The sequence below is a fragment of the Haematobia irritans genome, chromosome 4, assembly GCF_050003625.1.
Source record: "Haematobia irritans isolate KBUSLIRL chromosome 4, ASM5000362v1, whole genome shotgun sequence".
Classification (NCBI taxonomy): Eukaryota; Metazoa; Arthropoda; class Insecta; order Diptera; family Muscidae; genus Haematobia; species Haematobia irritans.
In genome coordinates, this window is record NC_134400.1 from 133,504,608 (window position 1) to 133,528,821 (window position 24,214).

General features: G+C 33.7%; 2 protein-coding genes across 3 annotated transcripts in view; one reads left to right on the forward strand and one right to left on the reverse strand.

The window, feature by feature from the left end:
* LOC142232671 (CYFIP-related Rac1 interactor B) overlaps positions 1 to 24,214 on the forward strand; it is a 107,942-nt gene that overhangs the window by 73,926 nt on the left and 9,802 nt on the right. Inside the window, exon 3 of the mRNA XM_075303315.1 lies at positions 6,652 to 6,915. Coding sequence (XP_075159430.1) covers positions 6,652 to 6,915 — 264 coding nt within the window. The remainder of the gene's footprint in view (positions 1 to 6,651; positions 6,916 to 24,214) is intronic.
* Positions 19,915 to 21,032, reverse strand: LOC142232672 (uncharacterized). Of its 2 annotated transcripts, none has more exons than XM_075303316.1 (2): positions 20,877 to 21,032; positions 19,915 to 20,774 (listed from the first exon to the last, which is right to left on the reverse strand). In XM_075303316.1, the coding sequence occupies exons 1-2, from the start codon at positions 20,889 to 20,891 to the stop codon at positions 19,956 to 19,958; spliced, it is 834 nt and encodes a 277-aa protein (XP_075159431.1). In that variant the 5' UTR covers positions 20,892 to 21,032; the 3' UTR covers positions 19,915 to 19,955. The 2 variants fall into 2 exon arrangements, with proteins under 2 accessions (XP_075159431.1, XP_075159432.1); XM_075303317.1 differs by having other exon boundaries at positions 20,841 to 20,927.

The window sequence follows — 24,214 nt, forward strand, 5'->3', positions numbered from 1 at the left end:
GAAATCGGTTCAGATTTAGATATAGCTCCCATATATAGCTTTCGCCCGATATGAACTTATATGGCCCCAGAAGCCAGAGTTTTACCCCACTTTGCTTAACATTTTGCACAAGAAGAACGTGAATTTCATCGTGAGCGTGAATTTTTCGTGAATGTGAGTTTCTTCGTGAGCGTGAATTTACTCGTGAGCATGAATTTTTCGTGAACGTGAATTTTTTCGTGAACGTGAATGTCATCGTGAGTGTGAAGTTTTCGTAAATGTGAATTTCTTCGTGAACGTGAATTTCTTCGTGAGCGTGAATTTTGTCGTGAGCGTGAATTGTTCGCGAATGTGAATTTTTTCGTGAACGTGAATTTTGTCGTGAGCGTGATTTTGAAAAAAATTTACTCACGCACATTCACGAACAGAATTTGATGTTCACGCACGATCACGCACGACACATTTTTGTTCAGTCCCATTCACGCACATTCACGTGATTTGGTCAAAATTTCATTCACGAATCACGTGACTCACGCGTGAATCACGCGTGTCACGAAAATTTCGTGTCACGCGCACACCTCTACATTTAATACTAGCGACGCCAACCTGTTATATATGGCGTGAAGATCGGCCAGTCCGAACTTTGGTTGGTTATATCTGGTTGGTTTGGTTGGTTATACCTTTTTTACTAAGCAAATTATATCTCGGATCAAAACTTTACATATCGTTACCCAGCAAAAATAATTGGAAGTTGTTCCACAAACATTTCTTTTAAAGCACATCCCGGAATCCCCGTCGAATTTTTTAACTTCCCATCCCCCATCGTTTTTTTTTCTACTTCCGATGCAATCTTTTTGGACAAGTATTAGAAAGTACGGCTTTTTTAATTGAAAATTTAAGTTTTGGTCATTCAAATTTTACAAAAAAAAAAATAGAAAATCAATAAAAAAGTAAAAAAAAAAATAATAATAAAAACTTAAACTTAAACAAAAACTTGCCGTTTGACTTTTTCACTTCCATGGAAATTCCTTTGAGAAGTTTACGAGAATTTTTATTTTTTTTTGTTGATTTTTAATGGAAAAACTATATATGTTTACAAAAATATATACCGAATATAACAAAATAAAAACGATGTATAACATAACAAAAAAATTTTTGAAATATATTTGGTAAAAAAGAACGACAATTTGAACCAGCGTTTTTTAGTTTTTCATTCATTATAATAAAGAACATCTCCGGAAGTAGTTAGAATGCCGTGGTGTCATATTAGGTTTATATCACAAACATTTGAATAGACGTTTCGATGCATCGTGTTCAATAGCGTCTGTGGCTGAGTGTGCTAAAGCGTTCTGTTACACAGAAAAAAACGTAAACTACATTATGGGAAAAATGAACTATTTCGTGCGAAAATTTAGCTAAATTGTATTCCAAACTTTGAGATTCATTAAATTAAAGAACATTTTTGGATTTTTAACTACCATTTACGAAATGCATCTTTCTCGAAAAGCAAAAATGAACTAAAAAAGCGCCAAATCCTTCCCATCTTAACCACGCTGTAGTTCATTCTTCCTATTTTTGAGAAGTGTACGAAAAACTTTTTCTGTGTTAGTTAGAATTGAACTCATTTGTATGTCATTGAAATTTTACTGCCATTTAGTTCGTAACATTTTTGAGACATACTTGGAATAAAGAAAAAATCGTTGGGCTGGGGAAAATTTCTTACAAAATTTTAAAAATAAACTAAAATAAAATAAAATTTTTGCAATAAATATTGGTTCATTTTAGAATCAGTTTTACAACAGACTTTTTTTGTGTCAACCGACCTAAGTTCAACTCCTGGTGGAAGCGAAGAAGTTTTTCAATTTGTAAAAATTAAATAATAACAAAATAAAAGTGTAACAAAAGATACTGATAAAAATTAAAAATGAAATTGGAGAAGAATTTTTGGTTTTTAGTTTTTTAAATTTCTTCATCCAAATGAACTTTCAAGGTACAACTTCTAAAGCAATACAAATGATCCAAAAATTGAGTACTTCCGTCCTATGACAAGCCCATGTAAAATTCATTGGAGATGATCCAAGTTTGCACTACTTCCGGATAACAAATTGGGGATCCAAACTACTTTTTTGGAAGCACTTTTTGCTGGGTAGTATGTGGTGTTTTATGGACATATGATAAACCTTGATTGAATCTATTCAGAAACAAATTTTCGTATTTTGCCAATTAAAACAAGTAAGGAAAGTCTAAAGTCGGGCGGGGCCGACTATATTATACCCTGCACCACGTTGTAGATCTAAATTTTCGTTACCATATCAAATCCGTCAAATGTGTTGGGGACTATATATAAAGGTTTGTCCCAAATACATATATTTAAATATCACTCGATCTGGACAGAATTTGATAGACTTCTACAAAATGTATAGACTCAATGCACTAGGGTGGAACACAATGTTAGTAAAATAATATGGGAAAATATTTAAGTCTGAAGCAATTTTAAGGAAACTTCGCAAAATATTATTTATGATTTATCGCTCGATATATATGTATTAGAAGCTTGGGAAAATTAGAGTCAGTTTTACAACTTTTCGACTAAGCAGTGGCGATTTTACAAGGAAAATGTTGGTATTTTGACCATTTTTGTCGAAATCAGAAAAACATATATATGGGAGCTATATCTAAATCTGAACCGATTTCAATCAAATTTTACACGCATAGCTACAATGCTTATTCTACTCCCTGTGCAAAATTTCAACTAAATCGGAGGTAAAAATTGGCCTCTGTGGTCATATGAGTGTAAATCGGGCGAAAGCTATATATGGGAGATATATCTAAATCTGAACCGATTTCAATCAAATTTGGCACGCATAGCTACATTGCTAATTCTACTCCCTGTGCAAAATTTCAATTAAATCGGAGTAAACGATTGGCCACTGTGGTCATATGAGTGTAAATCGAGCGAATGATATATATGGGATCTATATCTAAATCTGAACCGATTTCAATAAAATTTGGCACACTTGACTACACTACTAATTGTACTCCTAGTGCAAAATGTCAACCAAATTGGTGTAAAACTCTGGGACCAATTAGTCCATATCGGGCGAAAGATATATATGGGAGCTATATCTAAATCTGAACCGGTTTCAATAAAATTTGGCACACTTGACTATAGTAATAATTGTTCTTCGTGTGCAAAACTTTAAGCAAATTAGGGTAAAACTCTGGCTTCTGGAGCCACCGTGGTGTAATAGTTAGCATGCCCGCTCGATACACAAGGTCGTGGGTTCGATTCCTGCTACGACCGAACACCAAAAAGTTTTTCAGCGGTGGATTATCCCACCTCAGTAATGCTGGTGACATTTCTGAGGGCTATATCGACTCAGGAGCCCACCCTGAGCATTTTTGCCAAAGACACCATGTTCCTATCTTGTCTCCTTCTGGGTGTTGCAAACATACACTGAAAAAACAGTGAACCCACCACGAAGAAAAGTTTCGGTTAATTTTAGAAAATTTTGAATATTTGTAGAAAATTTTAACTAAACAGTATTACAAACGTTGGCATCACGCCGATGTTATAAAAATAAGTAAATATTTTTCGACAAATTCAAGAAAATTTATTAGACATAACTAAGTTTTTTCACTTGTTAAAGAAAATTTTGTAGTTTGAATGAAAAACTTGGAGTTAAAATTTTCAAGAATGTCTTTAGTGATATACGAAGTTCATGATGGACGCATTTTTGGTAAAATTTACAAATTTAAAGAAATTCTGAACTATTTTGTGGAAGGTACGAATTTAGTTAATCATTATGCTTCATTTGAGTTTATTTTTTTCCTCGGTTTTAGTTAATTTAACTAACGTAAACAAAAAATTATTAAAGTAAAGGAAACTTTCTACAAACATAATAATTCCATGAACTAAAATAAAGTTAAATTGGCTTTAGTGAAATAGAGAGTTCACTTTTTTTTTGAGTGTATGCACTAACTCATACCCTGTTCCACAGTGTGGCGCAGGGTATAATAAACAGATTGATATTTTCTAAAACACTTATAATTGACATTGTGGCAATATATCGCAAAAATGACTTGTTTATGGCTAAATGTGTGGAACCTCTTGCATGTTTTTACCGGAAAACCGTTCAGTAAAAACCTGCAACTTCTCTATATCTAAATTTGGTTTTGTTGTTTTAGCTAGTTTTTTTGGGCAAATATGGCGCTTTTTGGTGAAACAATTCTGGCAACGCTTATCCACAAAGACATCCCTATTTCAACACACACAAAACCCACATATCCAGAACGATAGTTTTACACACAGTGATGATACATTGGCTCAAAGTATATATGATGGAAGCAATTAAACTTTACATTCAAACTTTTTTTCACTACATATTCATTTTAAAAATTTAGTACATAAATAATACCGATCTTAAAATTATTTTAGAGAATCTTTTTTACTTACAAAGTATTTTCGTTACGCTTTTGCTAACGATCTGCATTAAATTCAAAGAACAATGCAGGTTAAGCAGAAAATTTACATTAAACTACAAATGCAATTAGGCGTGTTTAGTACTGGATATACTTATGTCGCAAACGTTCTTGTTTTGGTATAGTTTTTTTTATTATAAATAATATTATATTTTTTTACATTTTGAAAGAAAAACGCAACTGTAGCAAAAACGGTCTATAAATATTATAAATAATATTATTTTTTTTTTACATTTTGAAAGAAAAACGCAACTGTAGCAAAAACGGTCTATAAATATACCCTGCGCCACACTGTGAAACAGGGTATTATAAGTTAGTGCATATGTTTGCCACACCCAGACGAGATAGACATATGGTGTCTTTGGCAATATTGTTCAGGGTCGGCCCCTGAGTCGATCTAGCCATGTCCGTCTGTCTGTCTGTGAACACATTTTTGTAATCAAAGTCTAGGTCGCAATTTGGCACAAGTATGTATTCTGGGTCAGAATAGAACCCATATATATCTTTCGCCCGATATCTACTAATAGGGCCACAGAAGCCAGAATTTTAACCTGATTTACTTTAAATTTTGCACAAGAAGTGCAATTGATAGTGTCGTAAAGTGTGCCGAATTTGGTTGAAATCGATTCAGATATAGCTCCCATATATATCTTTCGCCCGATATGCACTTATAAGGCCCCATAAGCCAGAGTTTTGCCCTAATTTGCTTTAAATTTTGCACAAAGAGTAGAATTAATATTGTAGCTATGTGTTCAAAATTTGGTTAGGTTAGGTTAGGTGGCAGCCCGATGTATCAGGCTCACTTAGACTATTCAGTCCATTGTGATACCACATTGGTGAACTTCTCTCTTATCACTGAGTGCTACCGGATTCCATGTAAAGCTCAATGACAAGGGATCTCCTTTTTATAGCCGAGTCCGAACGGCGTTCCACATTGCAGTGAAACCACTTAGAGAAGCTTCGAAACCCTCAGAAATGTCATCAGTATTACTGAGGTGGGATAATCCACCGTTGAAAAACTTTTTGGTGTTCGGTCGAAGCAGGAATCGAACCCACGACCTTGTGTATGCAAGGCTGGCATGCTAACCATTGCACCACGGTGGCTCCAATGTGGTTGAAATCGGTTCAGATTTATATATATATATATATATATATATATATATATATATATATATATATATATATATATATATATATATATATATATATATATATATATATATATATATATATATATATATATATATATATATATATATATATATATATATATATATATATATATATATATATATATATATATATATATATATATATATATATATATATATATATATATATATATATATATATATATATATATATATATATATATATATATATATTTCCCCCCGATTTTCACTCATATAACAACAGAGGTCAAAGTTGTAATCCGATTTAGGTGAAATAACATTGTAACTATGCATACCAAATTTGTTTGAAATCGGTTCAGATTTCGATATAGCTCGCATATATATGTGTTTCTTATTTCGACAAAAATGGCCAAAACGTGTCGAAAACGTGTAAAAATAACTTTAATTTTCCTATACATGTAATACATAGCTATTGACCGATAAATCATAAATACACTTTTGCAAAGTTGCCTAAAAATTGCTTCAGATTTAAATGTTTTCCATATTTTTTACTAACATTGTGTTCCACGCAAGGGGATTGGATTGAAATTTTAAGACTACAGTTTTTTGGAAGTCTAACAAATTTTGTCCAGGTCGAGTCAGATTTAGGTTAGGTTAGGTTAGGTGGCAGCCCGATGTATCAGGCTCACTTAGACTATTCAGTCCATTGTGATACCACATTGGTGAACCTCTCTCTTATCACTGAGTGCTGCCCGATTCCATGTTAAGCTCAATGACAAGGGACCTCCTTTTTATAGCCGAGTCCGAACGGCGTTTCACATTGCAGTGTCGAGTCAGATTTAAATGCATGTATAGGGGAACAGAAACCTTTATAAATAGCACCCAACACATTTGACGAATTTGATATGGCGAAAAAGTAGATCTACAAAGTGTTGCAGGGTATAATATAGTCTGCACCGCCCGACTTTACACTTTCCTTGCTTGTTTTTTAATAAATTTAATATATTATTAATTATTGTTCTAATATATATTTTTTTTATTTTATTGTATTTTGCAGGGTGCTGGTAAAGAAATCCGCGAAGCAATAGCCGATCCCTCACCACAGTGCCAAGAAAAAGCCTGGTCTGCTGTCCTGCCTTTAGTGATAAAACTGAAACGTTGCTACGAGCATTCGTTGGAATTGGAAAAAATTGTTCCAAAGCTATTGGGTCAATTGGTGGGTGGTAAATTAAATCCTACGCAGCACTTGGAAACACAACAAGCTCTGGTCAAGCAACTGGCGGAAATTTTAGAATTTGTTTTAAAATTCGATGAACATAAGGTAAGTCCAAAAATGTATAGAGGTTCAAATACAAACATAAATCACGTTCTGAACGTTAAGGCGGGTAGACTCAAAAAGCAATGTGTTTTTTAAACCGACTTAATTCCCTTATAGATTATCTATTTGTCGAAATTTTCCTCCTTATGTTAGCTAGAAACAACAAGCGTGATTTAACCAATAGTGGAAAGATACACGCAAAAAATAAATCTTTCCTCCCAAACGAATTTTTGTACAAACAAATATTGTTTCCTATTTGCTTTTCGCTACAAGGAAGTTTGTTTAGGAGAAGAGTATATACTCTTTGTGATAAACATTAATTATTTTATAGGATGTAAAAATAAAATCATACAGACTAACACTTTTTCTGGCTATTTGCATCTTCCCTCACATCTTTCTCACTTCCACGAGGGTTTTTAGTTATTAGCACCTTTTCTGTTATACAAACAATGTAGAAGAAATTATTCGATTTCGTAAATTTTTTGAATTTTACCTTTCGCCTGGACGAAGAATTGAACCGCGGGCCATACAGTTTGTAAGCCAAAACACTATCAACTGGGCTATGCAGCTGTTATTGTCATCAACAGACAATTATCGCTATAGCCATCAACGCACAAGAAACGCAAACGGTCCACCTTTCAGAGACGCCTACGAGCCTAAGTAAAAACAAGTACATACGGCCGTAAGTTCGGCCAGGCCGAAGCCTGTACCCTATGTACCCTCCACCATGGATTGCGTAGAAACTTCTACTGAAGACTGTCATCCACAGTCGATTTACTTGGGTTGCGGTAACTTTTGCCGATCTTAAAACTTCCTAATACCGTAATATATACCACGTAGTCCATACGTGGTATATATTAAACTTAAAATGGCCGATTAAATACGTATATAATTAAGTTTGACAAAATTTTCTATAGAAATAAAATTTTGACAAAATTTTCTATAGAAATACAATTTTTACTAAATTTTGAAAAGATTTAAAATTTTCACAACATTCTCTATAGAATTAAAATTTTGACAACATTTTCTACATAAATAAAATTTTTCCAAAATTTTCTATAGAAATAAAATTTGACAAAATTTTCTATAGGAATAAAATTTCGACAAATATTGCTAGATTATTTTTGCTCGAATGGCAAGCATGATTATGAACCGATATGGACCAATTTTTGTGTGAATAGGGATCGGCTATAGGGATCGGCTATATATAACTATAGAGTGATATGGACCAATTTTGGCATGGTTATTAGCGGCCATATATTAACACCACGTTGCAAATTTAAACCGGATCGGATGAATTTTGCTCGTCCAAGTGATTCCGGAGTTCAAATCTCGGGATCGGTTTATATAGGGGCTATATATAATTATGGACTGATATGGACCAATTTTTGAATGGTTCTTAGAGACTATATACTAATATCATGTACCAAATTTCAGTCGGATCGGATGAAATTTGCTTCTCTTAGAGGATCCGCAAACCAAATCTGGGAATCGGTTTATTTGGGGGTTATATATAATTATGGACCGATATGGACCAATTTTTGCATGGTTGTTAGAGACCATATACTAACACCACGTACCAAATTTCAACCGGATCGGATTAATTTTGCTCCTCTAGGAGGCTCCGGAGTTAAAATCTGGGGATCGGTTTATATGGGGGCTATATATAATTATGGACCGATATGGACCAATTTTTGCATGCTTGTTTGAGACCATATACTAACACCACGTACCAAATTTCAACCGGATCGGATTAATTTTGCTCCTCTAAGAGGCTCCGGAGCTCAAATCTGCGAATGGGTTTATATGGGGGCTATATATAATTATGGACCGATATGGACCAAGTTTTACACGGTTGTTAGAGACCATATACTAACACCATGTACCAAATTTCATCCGGATCGGTTGAAATTTCCTTCTCTTAGAGCAATCGCAAGCCAAATTTGGGGGTCCGTTTATATGGGGGCTATACGTAAAAGTGGACTGATATGGACCAATGTTTGCATGGTTGTTAGAGACGATATACTAACACCATCTACCAAATTTAAGCCGGATCGGATAAAATTTGCTTCTTTTAGAGCAATCGCAAGCCAAATATGGGGGTCCGTTTATATGGGGGCTATACGTAAAAGTGGACCGATTTGGACCAATTTTTGCATGGTTGTTAGAGACCATATACTAACACCATGTACCAAATTTCAGCCGGATCGGATGAAATTTGCTTCTCTTAGAGCAATCACAAGCCAAATTTGGGGGTCCGTTTATATGGGGGCTATACGTAAAAGTGGACCGATATGGCCCATTTGCAATACCATCCGACCTACATCAATAACAACTACTTGTGCCAAGTTTCAAGTCGATAGCGTGATTTCAACAGACGGACGGGCGGACATGCTCAGATCGACAGAATATATATACTTTATGGGGTCTTAGAGCAATATTTCGATGTGTTACAAACGGAATGACAAAGATAATATACCCCCATCCTATGGTGGAGGGTATAAAAAAAAACTTTATTTGACAGAAACATTCATTTAGTTGGCCACCGTGGATCAATGGATACAAAAGGTCGTGTGTCGACTGAACACCAAATATTTGTTTTTTGTTTTTTCATATATTCCAAAAATGTTCCGAAGATTCCAAAAATATGTTCGACATTACGCACTACTAGTTATATTACATTTTTACTATAAAACTTCAAAAGGTGTCTTATTAAAGCCTTAAGGTCAGAAAAGAACATTGTTTGCTATAAACGAAATGGTGTGGGCCTTTGGATCAAAAATTATTTTTTTTTATTGCAAAAATAAAAATTTTGTAACAAAAGAATTTTTGGTGATAAAAGTTTAAAATGTTCGAAAACATTCAAAAAACTAACAAAAGAAAAACTTTTTCGGTCCAAACTTTTTTTTTGCGTGTGCTTCTGTCAAATTGATTATGCCAAAACCTTTTAGATATCTTATTAGAATTTCCAAATTCCTCATCACCATTCTTTAATTACGGAGAAACTATAAACCTATCATCCTTTACAACAACATTTATTAATTTTTTGCTATATAAAATTTCGTACACTGACAGAAGAGTTTTCTTTTCTGGGGAAATTTTAGACAAACAAATTTTAATTTGACGCTAATTTTTTTTTCTTTAACAACAGTTAAAAATTATCAGAGAATCGCTTGCCGTGATTTCGAGTTTATTTGCTCTTAAAAGAAATACTTTACATTAAAAGGGAATTTCGTTTGTCTAAAATTTCGTTCCCGAGGAAAGTTGTACTGTTCTCTGTTCTTTAAATTTCGCAAAAAATTACTGACCAAACCGGGGTGAAGTAAAAACGAACACCTACTAAAAATACAATTCCTGTGATCCAGATTCGCTGGGGTTATCGAAATATTGGTCATTTTGTGTTATGGTCTATTCATCCTGAAGATAAACCTCCAAATTAGCGTTGAATAAAAGTAGAAATCGAAATCTACACGCAAAAAATGAATTTCTTTCCCCTTCCAAACAAAGTTTGAGACAAAAAAAAATATCTTTTGTTGTTAAAGTTATTTCTTTCTGTCAAACAAAGTTCGTTGGGGACAAACGCCATCACGGCACAATAAATAAAGATTTATTTCCTTTAAGAAAACAACTTCAAAAAGAAAAGAAAACTGTGCTGGAGGTATCTGGAGGAACCCAAGATTTTATTTTGAAACAGGTATATAAATTTGTATATTTTGTGTCCTAAAATCTCAGTTTCACAAACTTTATCATTAAATTAATAATAATCTCCAGTGTAGTAATATTAGTGACCATATGTCTGTCAAGTTTTTATTTGTTTGTTTGCATTTCTTGTTTCTTTGCTTTTTGATGTTAAACTTTAGTGCCATTGCAATTAATTTATTAATTGTGTAGGTTTACAGTTTTTTTTGAGCGGTGATGTCGGTATAAATTCCAACTGGCTTCTTCAAATGTTCGCGTGCTTAAAATCGAGTTTTGCCACTGATTACAGATCTGTAATTCTTCATTTATTTTATTGGTGGGCAGTCCATGGCAGTATATTGCGTGGTTGTTTACCGTTTTATTATTTCAAAAAATTCAACTATTGTTCATGAAGCAAATTATACAAAAACATAACTATGGATTTCATGTTGAAAGTATAGAAATCCAATGAAATCATCTGCATCGTTCTTACTGCATCATAGTTATGTACACTCAAAAAAAAATTTGATTTAATAATAAAGGTTATATAAACTCCATTTTATGACCCCCAATTCTCACTAAACATTTCTTTGAAAGGAAGACTTTAAACAAATTATACACCTATATTCTGGTTTTCGAATTCGCAAAACGCAAAATTTTTTATTGTCAATAACTTCTGAACCATTCCATATTTTGACAAAAAAGTTCTCCCAATAAATTTCCTTATCCATAAGAATAGTGCACACAAAAAAAATTTTTCTGATTCAATCACGAAATTAATTGATCCAATTAATTTTTTAATTGAAATGTCTTCAATCACGAAAATGATAGTATCAATCACAGTTTTAATTGGGCATAGAAAAAATTCTTGATTAAACAATTAATTAATTTCATTACCAAATTTCAATTAATTTTTTAATTGATTCAATTAAAAATTTAATTGATGTTGATTGCAAAACTCAATTAATTTAGTAATTAAAAAAGGTAACTATTTTCAATTACATTCTGAATTGGCTTAGAAATTTTATTTGGATTAACAATTGATTGTTTGAAAAAAATTTTAATTAAAAATTTAAAAAAAAAATGTTCATCACTTTTTTAACTGACTTAGTCTTCCGAATTTCTTTAAATTGTATTTGTATCAATTAACTTTTTAATTAAAAATTTTAAAATTTTCAATCATTGACTTAATTAACTTAATGTTTCTATCTTGATTAAAATCTTAATTGTACCAATTAATTTATTAATTGAAAAAAAAATCAACTTCAATTAACTTTTTAATTGGAAATATTTTGGTGATATTTTTTTCTGTGTGTGTTAAAATTTCGTGTTATATATCTTTGTAGTTCGGAAAATAGATGTTAAGGAAAATTTTGCGTTTTGAAAATTCGAAAGCTGAGGGATAATCTTTGTGTTAACGAAATTTTTCATTAACCTTCACTGAAGAAAATAGTGTACCCTTCTCAATATAAATACAAAAGTTTTTCAAAAAATAAATTCTATGTTGCTCCAGCGCCTTTAAGTCTTTATTTTATCAATATTTCAATGAATGAATTTGTATTTAAATTTAAAGCTTACACACAAAGAAAAATACTTTCCTGTGAAATGAAATTTTAGACAACCGAAATTCCCCTTTATTATAAAGAATTTTCTTTAAAAGATAATATACCCGAATTAACGATAAGTGTTGCAACGACTGTCAAAAGAAAACTTGACTACAATTTCGTTCTTCAGAAAAGAAAACTCTTCTGCCACACAGAAAGTAAATATAAACTATGTTATGGGAAAAATGACCTATCTCGTGAGAAAATTAAACTAAATTGTATTCCATTTCCATATTTTATTAAATTAACGGAAATTTTCTAACAATTTTGGATTTTTACTACCATTTGCGAAATGCATCCTTTTCGAAAAGCAAAAATTATTTTATAAGGAAAATGTGAGTATTTTGGTCATTTTTGCCCAAATCGGAAAGACATATATATATGGAAGCTATATCTAAATCTGAACCGATTCCAACCTAATCTAACATGCATAGTTACTATGTTAGGTTAGGTTAGGTGGCAGCCCGATGTATCAGGCTCACTTAGACTATTCATTCCATTGTGATACCACATTGGTGAGCTTCTCTCTGAGTGCTGCCCGATTCCATATTAAGCTCAATGACAAGCCGAGTCGGAAAGGCGTTCCACATTGCAGTGAAACCACTTAGAAAAGCTTTGAAACCCCCAGATGTGCCACCAGCATTACTGAGGTGGGATAATCTACCGCTGAAAAACTTTTTGGCGTTCGGTCGAAGCAGGAATCTAACTCACGACCTTGTGTATGCAAGGCGGGCATGCTAACGTGTAGATGTTACAAACATATAAACCAACATATAATACCCTGTTCCACAGTGTGGCACAGGGTATGAAAATGGGCCTATTTTGTTTTACTTAATAAATAAAATTTTACGAGTGCGGTTCGGAAACTTCTTAGCCTATCAATGAAAGAGAATAGTTAGTTTTTCAAAAATATTTTTATTTTTCAATATAATCTTCTGAAACTTCAATACACTTAGTCCAACGCTTTTCTAGCAATTCTATCCCTTCATTAAAATAGTTTTCCTCAAGGTCTTCAAAATAGTGGTTTACAACTGCAATTGCATCTTCATTTGAGGTAAAACGCTTGCCAGCAAGCGTTTTACAAGTAAAAGTCACTGGGAGCTAAATCAGGAGAATAAGGTGGGTGGTCAAGCAACTCGTACTTTAATTCGTTGATTTTAGTCATTGTTAAAACACTCTTGTGCCCTTGTCCATGTTTTGGTATAGCCCCCATATAGACCGATATCCCGATTTTACTTCTTGGGCTTCTAGAATCCGAAGTTTTTATCCAATTTGCCTGAAATTGGAAATCTAGGGGTATTTTCGGGCCATAAACTGGTGTGCCGAAAACGGTGAGTATCGGTCCATATTTTAGTATAGCCCCCATAAGAACGATCTCCCGATTTAACTCCTTGGGTTTCTAGAAACCGTAGTTTTTATCTGATTCGCCTGAAATTGTAAATATTCTGGTATTTTAGGCTCACAAAAACGTGTATCAGATTAAGTTTTTATCGGTCCATTTGGTAATGCCTCCATATAGACCGACTTCACTTCTTGAGGGTGTAGAAGGCGCACTGATCATGAAAATTGCTTGAAACTCAATGTAAAATTTCCAGATTTTACTTCTACAGATTTAAGATTTCAAATCAAGACGTTATTTTATAATTTTCTTGCACACTTGCAAGAGATGTTAATGATTCCTCTAAAATGCAAACAAAAATGGTTCTTATAAATCCAGAATCTGATATAGTCCTCATAGGTGAAATCTTTAAATTTATTTTCGGGAAGTGTCCTCAAGTCCTCAAGCCCTCCTGAAATTTCAAAGGAAACCCTAATATTTGGTTCATGGTGGAGGGTATTTAAGATTCGGCCCGGCCGAACTTAGTGCTGTATATACTTGTTTACTGTTGCATATGAAGGAGCACTTTCACCTAACACATTCACCATATCATTATGAATTTCTTGTCCCGATAAACCTTTTTTATGTAAATATTTAATGACAGCACGCATTTCTAATTTTTCCATTGTAAAAAAATTGCGGATGCGTCTTTTTTGAACACCTGTTTCTATATGATCGAAACAAAATTTAACGTGTGTTCATAACAGAGATGGAAGTTTCCAAAACACTTAACTTTTTTCTGTTTATACCGCGCTTTTTGTGCTAGGCTAAGAAGTTTCCGAACTGCCCTCATATATGAAATTGAAACACAAATGTGATTGTTTTTACTTGTCCCGACAAATCCCGGATTTTACAGATTTCGGCAACCATCATCGTGCAACCCTAACTGCGGTATATACTTGTTTATATTGCCTTTGTGTAGCTGGGCTATCATAACGTATCACGTTTTGGGAATTGTTGACAAAGATTTGTTATACCTCCTGACCTCCAAAATACAGACAACACACACGCACTACCCGAACTAATTTCTGATCGACAAACATGTTTGCCGAGAAAAGAAAACTTTTTCGACAAAAATATACCATGTTCACCGTCCAAAAAATTAATTTGCTCCTGAAACATGTTTGGGGCGATCATATTCTCTTCTCTGCGTGTAATACCCACTCTAATCTCATTGATGTACAGGATATGAAATTTTTTAATAAAAACTAACTCACAATTTCATCTCGAGCCATTCATATAAAAACTAATACCAATAAATTGTTGGCAAACAAAGTTTCTAAAATAAACGAACAAAACTATGTTTGCAATAATTTAACTTTGCCGTCAAAGTAATTTTGCCTGAACTTTCTACCAGTAATTTTAATATGTTACGCCGTTAAATTATTTTTAAGGGTAGGATTTGTGTTAGATAAACGAAATTATGATTGCAATAATTTTGAAAAAGCTTACACACACTTGCAAACTCAAAAGTACACTTTTGTTTGCAAATCGTGTGTGATAAACATGTACAAGTATAGATTACATGGCGTGATTTATTGTTAATACAATAAGTATTTATTTAAGTATTATTTTAAAATTATCCAATGATGTGATTTCAATGGTTTAATAGATAACAACCACAACCTCATAAAATTTTTCTAAATCTACAAAATACATATATTTTTTCTTTTGTCTATTCATACCAGAGGTGTGCATGTGAGTGACATTTTACTCACGCTCACGCACACTTAATAGAATTTGTCTCGCACGATATTTGTTGGTAGCAGTGTTGCCAGAATTTTTCTGACTCTTGTCCCCAAATTATGATGTTTTCGTCCCCAAAAATCCCCAATTTAAATTTAAATTCCTCACAAAAATCCCCAATACACTTTTGACAAGTAAAAAAAAAAATGAAGCAAAATGCTCTGCTGTAGAAAATCAGTAATAATTTAAAAATTAAAATTTTGTAAAATCAAGATCAAGATTTCAAACCACAACTCCAAGAAACTGGTGATCGTCTTCCAAATGCTGGATATATGAAAATGGGATTTCGGTCTCCTTGTACTTATGAACGAAAATTTACTGCTAAATATTCAAGTAGTAAAATTGGGTGGTAGACACGTTACCAAAGTTGATAGAATTCTACCAGAAATGGTAGATTTAACTTGTCTACAGAAATAAACTTCTGACAAAATTTTCTAAATAGAAATAAAATTTGAGAAAATTTTGTATATGAAAAAAAGAGAAATTTTTTTACATGTAAATACAATTTTGGCAAAATTTTCTATATAAATAAAATTTTTATAAAATTTTCTATAGAAATAAAATGTTGATAAAATTTTATATAGAAATAAAAATAAAAAAAAAAATTATATAGAATAAAAAATCCCCAAGCCCCCAGCTCAGAAATTTCGTCGCCATTTACGACAAAATATCCCCAATTTGGGGATAAATCGCCAATACTGGCAACACTGGTTGGTAGGATTTACGCACACCCACGAAGTGGAAATCTGTAAGTACACACACACTCACCTACGAATCATTTTTAAACTCTCACACATACTCACGAGTGGACAATATTTATTCAAGCATACAAGATCGCGACTCACAACACACAAAATTTTTTTTTTCTGATTCAATCACGAAATTAATAGATCCAATTATTTTTTTAATTGAAATGTCTTCAATCACAGAAATGATAGTATCAATTTAAAAAAAATAATTGTTACAATTAAAAAATTGATACTATTTAGTTTTGTGATTGATTTTGGTTTCAATTGAAAAATGTGTTAAATCAATTACATTTTTATTTGAGTATTTTTTAAAACTCTATTAAGACTTTAATTTGAAAATTTTTCGTGAAAAGTTTTTCTGTGAATTTAGCATGTGTTACGTTTGAAATCTTCTTCCTAAGAGTGCGTAGAAGTGAAAACGAGAGCATGATTAAAGGTGACGGTTATTGAGATATAAAGATCGTTAGTTTGACTAAAAAAACTCGTGATCGTGTTTTTGCGAAAATTATACATACTCAAGATGTGATCTGTCTGATAGATGTTTTTGTTACCCACGTCACTCATGCTATTGCCAAATTTGATAAAAATAGTCAAGATCAGATTATTTTCGTGTCTGATAGATGTTTTTTTTTTGGTTGCCCACGTACACTCACGCTATTGCCATCAGCGTGAGCCACAAAAATTTCATGTCACGTACACACCTCTAATTTATACCCAATATATATGTGAATGAGTGTGTGATGTTATTGTTCTACACGGTTTATTCATTACAAATCATCTCTATGAGAGTATATTCGGTTGTATGAGAGTGGTCCCATAAGTAACAGGTTGGCTGATAAGTCCCCGGTCTAACAAAGAAAAACATTTTTTTGTCAAAATTCGTTTTTATTATTCAACATAGTTCCCTTCAAGAGCGATACAACGATTATAACGACCTTCCAATTTTTTGATACCATTTTGGTAGTACTCCTTCGGTTTTGCCTCAAAATAGGCCTCAGTTTCGGCGATCACATCTTCATTGCAGCCAAATTTGTTCCCTGCGAGCATCCTTTTGAGGTCTGAGAACAAGAAAAAGTCGCTGGGGGCCAGATCCGGAGAATTCATGAATTTTAGCCATCGTTCTCAATGACTTGTGGCACGGTGCGTTGTCTTGGTGGAACAACACTTTTTTCTTCTTCATATGGGGCCGTTTTGCCGCGATTTCGACCTTCAAACGCTCCAATAACGCCATATAATAGTTACTGTTGATGGTTTTTCCCTTCTCAAGATAATCGATAAAAGTTATTCCATGCGCATCCCAAAAAACAGAGGCCATTACTTTGCCAGCGGACTTTTGAGTCTTTCCACGCTTCGGAGACGGTTCACCGGTCGCTGTCCACTCAGCCGACTGTCGATTGAACTCAGGAGTGTAGTGATGGAGCCATGTTTCATCCATTGTCACATATCGACGGAAAACTCGGGTGTATTACGAGTTGACAGCTGAAAACACCGCTGCGAATCATCAACACGTTGTTGTTTTTGGTCAAACGGGAGCTCGCGCGGCACCCATTATGCACAGAGCTTCCGCATATCCAAATATTGATGAATGATATGACCAACACGTTCCTTTGATATCTCTAAGGCCTCTGCTATCTCGATCAACTTCATTTTACGGTCATTCAAAATCATTTTGTGGATTTTTTTGATGTTTTCGTCGGTAAACACCTCTTTCGGGCGTCCACTGCGTTCACCGTCCTCCGTGCTCATTTCACCACGCTTGAATTTTGCATACCAATCAATTATTGTTGATTTCCCTGGGGCAGAGTCCGGAAACTCATTATCAATCCAAGTTTTTGCTTCCACCGTATTTTTCCCTTCAGAAAACAGTATTTTATCAAAACACGAAATTCCTTTTTTCCATTTTTTTCACAATAACAAAAGTTGCTTCACAAAAGACGCTCTATCTCACAAACTAATTGACTTACAGACGTCAAATTTTGACACGAATCATTTGAAGGTTGGTACTATATAAAAATAATATGCATTTAATACTATGTGTCAGACCGAGGACTTATCAGCCAACCTCACCCTCAAAAAAAATCGCTTCTTTAACATATGTTCCAAACATATTTTGCAGGAAGCACATATATTATTGGATACTGCCGAAACATTAATATGTTTGTTTTATGTGAACATATTATATGTTTGGAAGCATTTTGAGCCCAAAAATGTTATATGCTTGGAAGAATTTTTCGTAAAGACGATTGTGCTCATTCCCTAACATACTCGTAATTTTCACCTCCACGAAATAGTTTAGTTCTTGGCACCTTTTTCTGTAATACAAATAATGTTGAAGAAATTATTCACTTTTATACATTTTTTAAATTTTACCTTTCGCCTGCATGGAAAATCGAACCGAGGACCATACAGTTTGTAAGCCAACACACTATCCACTGGGCTACGTAGCTGTCACCAGTAGATATTTATCGTTATAAGTTATATTTATATAGCATAGTTTGCAGCACCCACGATCCCATGCAAACATAACATTATTTAACAGAAACATACATTTGTTTGCCACGTGGAGCAGTGGTTAGCATGTCTGCCTTGTATGCAAAGGGTCGTGGGTTCAATCCCTGCTCCGACCGAACACTTTTTTTTTTAATTTACACATTTATATTTATACTATATTAAATTTTTATAATGAAACTTCGAAATGTGCGATATTAAAGATTTATATATAAACGAAATCGACTGATTTTTGGATAAAATATTATTTTTTTATTGCAAAAATAACAATTTTGTAACAAAAAACTGTTTTTGGTACAAAACTTTAAAATTTTGAAGGAATTCAAAAACTCTAACAAAAGAAGAACGTGGAGTCGAGTATAAACATACATAAATAATATAAACATAAATTTAGTTAGGCGTGAACAGTTTTTACTAGCATTTAACACCATCGCTCTAAAATGCCTTCTATATTTCTTTAATAATTCATTTTAAAGAAAATAAACTTTTTAAATTGTTTTAGCTGCAAAACTCGAACTTAATGCCCGCTTTTATATTTGAAGGTGTACGTCAACTCCTCGTGGACTACTTATTAATAAAGAGGAACTAAACTTTGTTTTTATACATTTTACTGTGTAATTTTTCACTATTTCCTCCTTATTTCATTTTACTGTCCCAACTCTAAAAAGAGTATTGTGCCCTTTAGTTATTTTTGTGAAGACACTTGATTTCTATTCTCTTAAATAATATTTAGACTTAAGCATATCAAAGTTTTGGCCTTATCATAAAACAGTTTTCCGAAACAACATACAAGCGGTTTCACAGAAATTATTCTCTTTTGGTTCTTTCGCTGTGTTATGTTGATATCTTTCGTCAACTCTCCCGGTTTCCATCTCTATTTCTTTCTCTATATGTTACTCTCTCTGTCGCTTTGAATGAAATATCACAACATATGTATGTTTAGTCGAAATTTGTAAATTTATATATGTTTGCATTCACACATATGATTTTTATGAAACATTCATGCCCCAAACATAATATATTCTAACATATTAACATAGATGTCCCAAACATTTAGTGTTAGTTTAGGAACATTACATGTTTGCACTTAAATATATTGTGTTTTAAAATTGTGCCCGAAACACATTTTGTTTCTATCGGAACATATGAAAAACATATTTTTCTAACAGTGCTGTTATAACTTACGTACGCAAAACATTGTTAGAGTAAAGGAAACTTTTTCCAAATATAATAATTCCATGAAGTAAAATTGGCTTTAGTGAAATAGAGGGCTCACTTTTTTTAGTGCAGGCAAAACATATTCCTTTCGAGCAATTACAATAAAATAACAAAAAATCGGTCATCTTTTTCTTTCATTACTTTTATTTATAACTTTCACTATCAAAAGACCGGTCGTATTCTACGTGGATATTTTTTTATGTATTCTTCGAAATATTTATTGTAATCAGCTTTGGATGCTTGGCCAGTTATTTGTTCCTCACTATAAAGAGAACTTGCTACAGCACGAAGGTAATTTAAATCTGTATTCGAAGCATGCACCGGTTTTTCTACAGGTGATGGTCCCCGATTATTTAAATGGAAGAAATGAGGTAGCTGTTGCAGTTCAGAGGCTTCAGGATGTTGTAGACTAATAAAATCCTGTTGATTAGATAAATCATCCTGCGGTGGTGATGTTAGTATTTCATGCCTTCTAACATCGCTATGATAAATCACTGCTTGATTGTCATAATGGTAGTCTGATGGCTTTTGAACTTGACGATGATTGTAGGGCACTGGTGTTAAATTCTTGGGGTTTCTTTGCATGTGTGTGGGATTGTTTGATTGATGTTGCTGTACATTATGATTGTTATAAAAGTAATCGTCTCCTACGATAATAGGTGGACCAGTCCAAAATTGCGTTGGTGTTTGACTGGGTGATGTAAAATACAGTTGATTGGCATTTTCATAGCCCTCGGAAGATGAAGGTTGTCGCGGTGATGCTGTTTGTTGTAACCCGTTTGCATATGAATACTTCAATGGGGTATATGAATTATGTCTGTATGATATATAGTGGTTATTTGTATCATCATCCGGTGGATTAGGGGAAATTTGTGGGAAAATTCTAATATTTCCATTCCTATTGTTTTCGTTAGTTTGTTGTGCCTCCGACCATCCACAAGTCATTAGCAGGCTGCATATCAACAGGAAGCGGAATTCACTCTGTAAACAAAAAAAGTCTCAAATTAATACTTTTTTTAATTCTCAATTCGATATGGAAAATCCAACCATCTCAAATCAATTTAGTTGTAAGCACACACTTACTTGACGACAAATCATGATGTTGTTTTAACAAAATCCATGTGGAAACTATTCCAAGTAATCATTTAGAATCTCTACTTATATATAAAAGCTTAGAACCTTGTAGAGGTTCATAAACATTGGTAAATGGTGGGTGGGAGGGATGGCGGAAATTGGGAGGAGAGATTATTCAATAATAGTAAGTTTTGCTATGTTGCGATGATCTCAAGCAAAAACCTCTCGTTTTTCCCTCAACTGGCTGTATAGCAAAAATAAAAATAAAATTAATTTGAAATATTTCATATGGAAAACATATATGACATCGCGTTCATTGCGATGCTTCTCTACCCCAGGTCAGTCATCAGTTCTCCTCGTCCCCTCATATCATAATTGATCGTTGATGTGTGGTTATGCTCGGTGCAAATCATCAATTACGCATAAGTGCTCTTGCTGCTGGGCCATTTGATTTAATTCACAACTCTAATTGTCATGTCACGTAATGTTCTCCTTTATGTTCCTTCTGATAATCTTTGGCACGTTTTGGCCACAACGTTTTCATTCATTCTCAAAATGTATTTATGCGACAATTTAGAATTGAGTTTTACCTTCTTAGTATACGCTTCACTATGTGATGGTAGCAGCATATTGTAATACTCATAACAATGACGAAACCTTTTTTTTTGCCATGAAATGAAAAACAGTGATTCTCAGGTGGTGAAGTAAAGAGTACATAAATTCACAGGAGAAAAGGTTGCAAACATTCCTACACAGATGGTTGAAAACTGCATGGACAAGTAGTAAATTAACATCGATCAAAAGTTACCTGAGCAGTGTTGTATTTATGTGACAATATGGGGTTGACTTCTATCCATGTTTTGCAGAATTTTCCGTTTAATAGAAATTTTATGTTATATTTTCCAACATTTAGTTGAACCTTTTGTAATACATAATTGGATGTGTAAATATTCACAAAGTTGCTTGATTTCCGAAGAATTCAAAATTTTGGGTGTGTGAAGGCCCTTTCATCGAGTTCTGCGCCCATAGAAGGAATATGATCACATCAAATATGTTTCAAGTGAATAATGTTATTTTTAAACAGGAAACATGTGAATATTTTTTGCAAATGTACATGTTTGTCGTAACCATGCTGTCTTGTCGAAAATTCTGTTTCTGATTTCGTTGATTGTTTCGAGTCAAACATCGGGTTCTTAATTATATGTGCGGGCGCCAGTCGTACGTGGAATTTAGAGATAGAAAGTCAAGACCTCATAGAGTGAAATGTGCTGTTCCTCAAGGTGGGGTGCTATATACGGCACTGTTCATCTCCTAACTATCCTCTATTCCATACCCTCCTGACGGCTTTGAGATTATATCATATGCGGACGGCTGTACACTCATGGCATCCGGGCCCATAGGTTAGGTTAGGTTAAAGTAGCAGCCCGATTAAGTTTCAAGCCAGTGATGCCAATTTGGTGCTTTTAGCACCAAATTTAGTGCTTTTTGACTTCTAAAAAGCACCAAATTGCCTTTTTGGCGCCTTTTCCAAAAAAGCACCAACTTGGTGCTTTCTGGCATTTTCATTTAGTGCTTTTGATGCTTTTTTCATTTTGACCAGTATTAAGTTTATTTGATACAAAAATTTGGATTAGACTTTCAAGAGCTGAAGAAACTCAACTTTATTGCCAAATATAGAATTTAATTGTTATGAAGGTGGTATGGATTATTATACCCTGCGCCACACTGTGGAACAGGGTATTATAAGTTAGTGCATATGTTTGCAACACCCAGAAGCAGACGAGATAGACACATGGTGTCTTTGGCAATAATGCTCAGGGTGAGTCCCTGAGTCGATATAACCATGTCCGTCTGTCTGTGAACACATTTTGGTGATCAAAGTCTAGGTCGCAATTTAAGTCCAATCGCCTTCAAATTTGGCGCATGTTCCTAATTTGGGTCAGAATAGAACCCTATTGATTTTGGAAGAAATCAGTTCAGATTTAGATATAGCTCCCATATATATCTTTCGCCCGATATGCACTAATATGGACCCAGCAGCCAGAGTTTTATACCGATTTGCTTGAAATTTTGTACAAACATAACACTTAGTCGTATAGTCAAGTGTGCAAAATTTGATTGAAATCGGTTCAGATTTAGAAATAGCTCCCATATATATCTTTCGCCCGATATGGACTTATATGGCCCCAGAAGCCAGATTTTTGGCCGAATTTGGTTGAAATTTTGCACTGGGAGTACAAATAGTAGTATAGTCAAGTGTGCAAAATTTGATTGAAATCGGTTCAGATTTAGATATAGCTCCCATATATATCTTTCGCCCGATATGGACTAATATGGTCCTAAAAGCCAGAGTTTTGGCCCAATTTGGTTTAAACTTTGCACAGGGAGTAGATTTAGCATTGTAGCTATGCGTGCCAAATTTGATTGAAATCGGTTCAGATTTATATATAGCTCCCATATATAGCTTTCGCCCGATTTACACTCATATGACCACAGAAGCCAATTTTTAACTCCGATTTAGTTAAAATTTTGCACAGGGAGTAGAATTAATATTGTAGCTATGCGTGCCAAAATCGGTTCAGATGTAGATATAGCTCCCATATATATGTTTTTATGATTTCGACAAAAATGGTCAAAATACCAACATTTTCCTTGTAAAATCGCCACTGCTTAGTCGAAAAGTTGTAAAACTGACTCTAATTTTCCCAAGCTTCTAATACATATATATCGAGCGATAAATCATAAATAATATTTTGCGAAGTTTCCTTAAAATTGCTTCAGATTTAAATATTTTCCCATATTATTTTACTAACATTGTGTTCCACCCTAGTGCATTGAGTCTATACATTTTGTAGAAGTCTATCAAATTCTGTCCAGATCGAGTGATATTTAAATATAAGTATTTGGGACAAACCTTTATATATAGCCCCCACTACATTTGACGAATGTGATATGGTATCGAAAATTTAGATCTACAAAGTGGTGCAGGGTATAATATAGACGGCCCCACCCGACTTTAGACTTTCTTTACTTGTTTTTTACTAACAAAGTGTGCCACCCTAGTGCATTAGCCGACTTAATTTTTGAGTCTATAGATTTTGTAGAAGTCTATCAAATTCTGTCTAGATGGAGTGATATTTAAATGTATGTATTTGGGAAAAACCTTTATATATTGCCCCCAACACACTTGACGGATGTGATATGGTATCGAAAATTTAGATCTACACAGTGGTGTAGGGTATAATATAGTCGGCCCCACCCGACTTTCCTTACTTGTTTTTTAATTAATATTGTTATTGAGGGTATTCTGTAGAAAAGTCTAGGGACGAGTGCCGAATTTGTACTCA